We start from the raw sequence: 6591 nt of genomic DNA, 5'->3' as shown, positions 1-6591 counted from the left end.
ATTAATCATCATCAAACTCACGAAATATTCAACTTAGGGGTAAATGACTCACCGTCGGTAGTCGTTTTTTTTTTTCGAAACTACCAATCTTTATATATTATAACAGTTTATTCGGTTATTATGTTCTGTGACGCCTGATGGTTAATCGTCATTAAACTACACGCACATGGCGGTGAATCATACACTGAATCCCCTCCTAATAACAGTTTCAGACCGAAATATTCTTTCATATGCCCTCCACTGGCATAAAAGTATTCCTTAGATACACCACAGTAGTTCTTCTTCGAGTGTAGTATCAATATTAGACCGACTTTTAAGAGCTTTGTATACTTTTATTAATCTCATGTGGATTAACTCGTTATTATTACCGTCAGTGAGAATTTTAATTATACCAGGAATTGGCGTTTTGTATTAAGGATAACTATGCAAGACTAAAGAAAACTAGATGTCATTAATTAAGATTATCGCGTTCATTATATATTATAATTTTTAATTTGTTTTCCTATTAAAATTAGTATGTGATTAGGTGTAAAAAAAAAAAAAAAATGAAAAATCAACGAATATGAAGTGGAATATTTCTATCTATTTAAGTACTTATATTTTAATTTTATTTGGATACGGTAAGTCTTTGATTTTAATTATTAACTATATTGTACATAAAACTAATTTTTTTGGAAAATCATTATATCTTTTTAATACTAATTTTTAAATTTAAATATTAAACCTTTTAAAAGAAATTTTACAAAATATGAAATATAGGTGCAATTAGAAACAAAACATTTGAGGATCTAACTTAATTTCTCCCCTCCATAAAAGTATTTCAATTTAAATTTACCTGAAATTCTCATAATTTTTAGGTTAATAATTTAACATATAGTATATTTTATTTTATTTGCGTTTCCATGTTTAAAACAAACATAAAATAATATAACGTTTATTTAAAAAAAATGTAACTACAAAAAATTATCATTGATTAGAAAATAAATACATATTTATAAATATGCAGGTGTTCCATCAGGTTCCGACATCTCTAATGACTTTTGATCCAACGAATATTTTGGGTTACTTTTTTAAAAATAATTTTTACGGTTAAATAGATACAGTGGATATGTACTGCGGTTAGAGTGCACGTACACCAATACAAACTGTACACAACCGCCTTAAAACACAAATTATTTTTTGGATTAAAAGTTATAAAAGATGTCAAAACCTGGTGGGACACCTCATGTTCATTAGCTTCGAAGCTTATAAGAGAGAAGCTTTACTCTGGTATTTTTGTGATACTATACTTTAGGGGAAGCATTAGTTTGTGTGGCAGGCTAGGAAAAAAAAACAAATATAATCAATAAATTTATTAAAATTAAAAATAGACATCATGTAAACTGGACTATGATTTAATTTCAATTAAGAAAATAATAAAAAAAGGCACTGTTTGTCCTAGGCTAGTTTTTTTGAAATCTGGTACTCTCCGTTAGCTGTACATAAATAAAATTTCAATTACACACTGATAGTCAGCAAGTTTCTATGGATATACAAAGATAATAATGGAAACAAAAAAAAAAAAAATTGATTTAATATTTTATGATTTTTTATCCTTTGAGCTTTAAACCGAGGGTGACATATTACCGATCCCTATATCCTTGGGATGTACACAGTAACTATCGTGTAGATTTTCTATTTAACTTTAAACAAAAGGTGTTATGTTTCAAAATACTTATTTATTTTTTTAACTTCTTTAGTCATTTTGTCTTCAATGCATAGCTGAAATGCTATTAGTTTTACTATGCCGTGTTTTGTTTTATGTTACTATTGATTTTTGATTCTATTGAATCAATTTTGCTTAACAATACGTCAAAAGATCACAAACCGTAATTAGCTGATATATAAATGTCGTAATTTTGAATAATTTCTCATGATCTCTGTAAAAAAAAAAGTAATTTTTTTTTCTAGAAATAATTTTAAATATTTTATAAAATGGAAAATAGTCAATATTTGCTTAATTATTCAAAAGAATCTTTTCAATATTACGTACACGTAATATTACATAAAATAGGACTATAAATTTGGCACTACTGTCTCGTATTTTGCAGTTAATTATAAGTACTTTTTATGTGTTGTACTAAAATTCTTTAGTGTTACGTTAAAAACATTACGCAAGTCAGGAAAATTCAACAATACATATATTAATAATGCTACTTACTTATTAGTAATTAATATTAACTGAATTATGAATCAATTATGAATGAGATCCTTATTCCATTATAAGATTAAAAAATAAGCATAAAAAATTGTTAACTCTATACATAGTAAAATATGTATATCGTCATTAATGTATTAATATTTTACTTTAAAAATTCAATATAAAAATTGTATTTTTTATTTTTAATTATACAACTTTTTTTCGTTTAATATATTATAACGTTATCATATAAATGGTTTTAACGTTGTTAAAATTTTAAAAGTTATTCAATTTTTTTCGTCAAATGTTAAAAGAACTTGAAATATCTTTCACTATCATAAACAGTTTTTAAAATTGGCAAATGACTACTATTTGTTTACATTAAATTAAAAAACAATAACGTTTTGTTTTAATAATAATTGTTTATTGAAAGTTAAATGATATTTTATGTTTATTGATATATTTAATAAGTTTACATATTTTTGGCTTTTTTTCATGTTATGACAAACTTTTTCATTTTTAATTTTATAATTATAACGTATTGATAACGTTTTCTTGTCATGCTCAATGATGTAAAAAATACTTTTTAAATTGTACTGAATCTATTAAAGTAGATTTATTTGTTCTAATGTCACTTATAAAATTAATAGATAATAATAATAATGTTTTTTGTATTAGGTTGAACTCCGAATGCTTCAACTCCACTATTCTTGATCCCTTCTTAACTTTTTTAATTTAAATATTGATCTAATATTTATATTTTACACGTGTTATATCCTCGCAAACATTTATTTTAATAAAACATAAAAAATAATAAATGAAATAATAAAAGTTGGTATTTAAGGTTATCGACATTAACTATGTATTTTACACATACCAAGTGGCATTACATGTAAATGTGAAAAACTCCAAATAATAATTTGATAACAAGGTTGTTATGTTTTAGCATGACTCGTCATATCGTATTACAATTTAGGATTGTATGTGACTCGTTATAATAATACGATCAAGACATTTTTGACCTGATGTCGGTGGCAGCTGTGGTGTTTATGAGCACCCGGTGTTGTGGACCATAAAAAGTTGGTTTTTAGGACTGCTCATTGATGATTTAGTAAGGAGGGCTGTTTTCACTGGAATAGTTTTGGGCAGTGGAGTGAGGGAACTCTGTTTTGTAGCCTATAAATATACACACAATGTCAGTGCACGCGCGCGCGTTTTTGACCGTCACGGATGTCATTCGGCCAAAAGAACTCTATAGAACGACATACTGTGAGTCACACACATGCGCATATTCTTATGTTAAATTAAAATGCATACTCCACGGACTCTATTGTTGTATTACTGGAGATGGTTACAGTGATAGCAATAGTATGTTTGCAGTGTATTACTGTCTGCTGCTCTGATGTGCGGCTATGCGAGAAGCAGATGTTTGTACAACACGTACGAAGTACAAACAATGATAATAAATAATTATTGTCCAGCATTGTTTTTTTTTCATTTCTATATTGTTTTAACTGCATAACATATAATGTGTATGAACATTCATCATGACCACGAAAACCTTTCTTTCATCATGTATATGCTTTGAATTCTAAATTTATCACTATAAGTCACTATATGCATTTTAAGCATTTCACTTACATTCAACGGATAACATAATTTGGGGTTTTCCTCCTCTTTAATTATAAAATCTTTAAATTTACTAATTGTACATGTAGAATATATTGCAATTATACAGGAGGATGACAAGTTCAGTTAGGCAGTCCTCCCACGAGTTTCTTTTTTTGCTCCTGTAGAGCAAAAAACATGAAAAATGTTTTAAAATATATGAATGACTAATTTTTTTTATATAAAATTCGGTTGTTTATAAAATAGCATCACAGTAAACAGATTTAATAAAAATTAAAGACACAATACAATGACAAATTAGTCTATTTTATGATAATTGTTTAGAAAAGCAATTTAATGAAAACATTTTTATTAAAAGTTATGGTCATATGATTTTTCCATTTTAAATATCTCCATTAATAATAAAAATATATAACTCATATGATAATTGAAATACGCAAAAAAATTATCAAATAAATATTTTTTTTTAAAGTTGGATTCGCCTGCTTGATTGCCTGTGGCAATGATTTTTTTGCAATTTTTCCTTAATTCTTTTTGATTTCGAATTATGCTTTTGAATAATCCACCAATTTCTTAAAATTAAACAGTATTTACAGATTTGCATGGAAGCGTTTCTTATGTTAGTGATTTTAATCACTTTCAGATATCTCTGCTTGTCCTAACTAAGCCTTATCCACACTGTGCCACGACCTCATTGTGCTATCGTTTTTTATAACTAGAATTTATTACACCCATAATTTAATTTAAAAACTAAATGTGTTATGTAATTAATAGATTAAAATTAATTAACTTTATTTTAATTTTTGTTTAATTAAAAAAAGTTAAATATAAGTATGTTACATAAATTTAAACTTCATTATGCTCCATGCTCTTCTACTAACAAATTATGTAAGTGAGCGATTTAATAATTTAATCTTTTCTTTTTTTAATTTTCAACTAAAAAATATCCTTAGAATGAATTATTTCAACTCTTATATTACAATATGTTATTTTTTTAAAAATATTTCATTGGCATTTAATGAAAATTATAAAAGAATAATTAGTAGTAAATTTAATCAATACTATAAAATAAACTCTAAAGTAAAAGAGGACATTTAAAATTAATTAATTTAAACAAAACTTATTCGGAAATCGATAAACTATTATGTAGGGTATAAGATGTATAATAAAATATTAAATACATGAAAATTGATGTGCTCTGGAATAAGTGGTAAGAAATTTATAAAATGTTTTAATTGACTTTTGAATCTTAAGACTGTATTGGAAAATTAAAGTGTTAATTGTCAAACATTTCATTACATTACTCAAGTACAATCAGTCTTGTAAAGTTTAAAAAAGTTTAAGTATTTATATATATTTACTTAAATGTAAATGTGTTTAAATACTAATAAAGTATTAAAGAAACTTTTAAATACTTTTTTTACGATGTTTAAGATAAATTTAAAATAGTTCTATCTATTTATCTGTACTTTAAATATAAATACGTTTTTTTAAATACTATAGAAAAATAATCAAATTATTAAATTTAAATATTAGCGTGCATTTATAATGTTATCTGATGGAATAACAAAACCTAGTTAAAATATACTAGTTACTCCACAAGTAACTCTTGAAGAGTAACAAGTACTCTTCATAGATGTTAATAGATTAAATGTACATGTATATTAAGCCTTTTATGAAAAAAGTTTTTATTCTAATATGGTACTCCGTTACCTTTAAGTGCTACTGTAGAGTGTATATTTGTTGTTAGTAATACTGTATTCAGAAAAGAGGAAATATAGGTGATAATCATATGAAAAAAAAAAAATTCTCAAGTACAACAAAATATTTTAGAATTTTTAAATTGGTTACGTTTTAATATGATAAAGTGACATTGATGAGACGTTCTATTGTAGTATAAACTGTTAAAATTGAATTAAAATTCTGTTATTTTTTATACTAGACATTTTAAATTTGATAAAAATATGATATTTATACTTTAAAAACTCATTGGTTAAGAATCAATTAATGGATAGATTATTTTGAAAGTATAAAGATGAATTACTTCATTAAACATTAATTATCAATTATAGGAAAGATAATGTTTTATTTTCATTTTGACGGTAATTCATTCATTTTCATATTAAATGTGAACTCAAATTAAGGTAAAAAAAAAAGTTTTTAAACATTCCAAAATTTATACTTATTTTTTCATTATTTTTTAATAAAGTAATTTTAGCCTCGCAAGTGTAGATTTTTCGCTATGTAAAAAAAAAAAAACATAACCTAATAAATTATCTAAAAATGAATGATCGTCTAAGTCTACTGAAGTAATATGTAGTTTACAATACGTTCAATGTAAATCCTAGTACATTTGGTTATTCAGTTGTTATACTCAAGGGAGACATACTTAGTTGACTATGATGACCAATGGCGATAAAAAAATCTTTGAATAATTGAAGTTATTGACAAAATAAAGAACACAAATGATATCGAAAAATATATCTATAACGAGTACTCAAACACAACTATTCTTTATTACTAAATCAGTATTACTGGAAAATTACATTAAAAAAAATTCACCGTGAAATTGCGAGCAAATAAACATTTATAATTCAGTTAATATTACTTACTAATAACTAAGTAACATTATTAAAATATGTATGTTGAATTTTTCTGATTTGTTTAATGTAACAATAATGAGTTTTAATACAACACATAAAAAGTGCTTATAATTAACAACAAAATACGAGACAGTAGTGCTAAATTTATAGTCTTTTTTTTTTTTTTTTTTTTTTTTTTTT

General features: G+C 24.8%; 1 protein-coding gene across 2 annotated transcripts in view; it reads left to right on the top strand.

Annotated features, from left to right (window-relative positions):
• Positions 1–235: 235 nt before the first annotated feature.
• The window catches only part of LOC126910440 (lachesin-like), a 32258-nt gene continuing 25902 nt past the window's right edge, over positions 236–6591 (top strand). Inside the window, exon 1 of one of the 2 annotated variants that reach the window (XM_050693012.1) lies at positions 236–620. In XM_050693012.1, coding sequence (XP_050548969.1) covers positions 563–620 — 58 coding nt within the window. In that variant the 5' untranslated portion in view covers positions 236–562. The remainder of the gene's footprint in view (positions 621–6591) is intronic. The other variant, XM_050693013.1, reaches the window with a different exon arrangement.

The sequence above is a fragment of the Daktulosphaira vitifoliae genome, unplaced genomic scaffold (assembly GCF_025091365.1).
Source record: "Daktulosphaira vitifoliae isolate Bord-2020 unplaced genomic scaffold, ASM2509136v1 Scaffold_1, whole genome shotgun sequence".
Lineage (NCBI taxonomy): Eukaryota > Metazoa > Arthropoda > Insecta > Hemiptera > Phylloxeridae > Daktulosphaira > Daktulosphaira vitifoliae.
The sequence above is the reverse complement of the archived record's forward strand: the minus strand, read 5'-3'. Positions and strand labels throughout refer to the sequence as shown.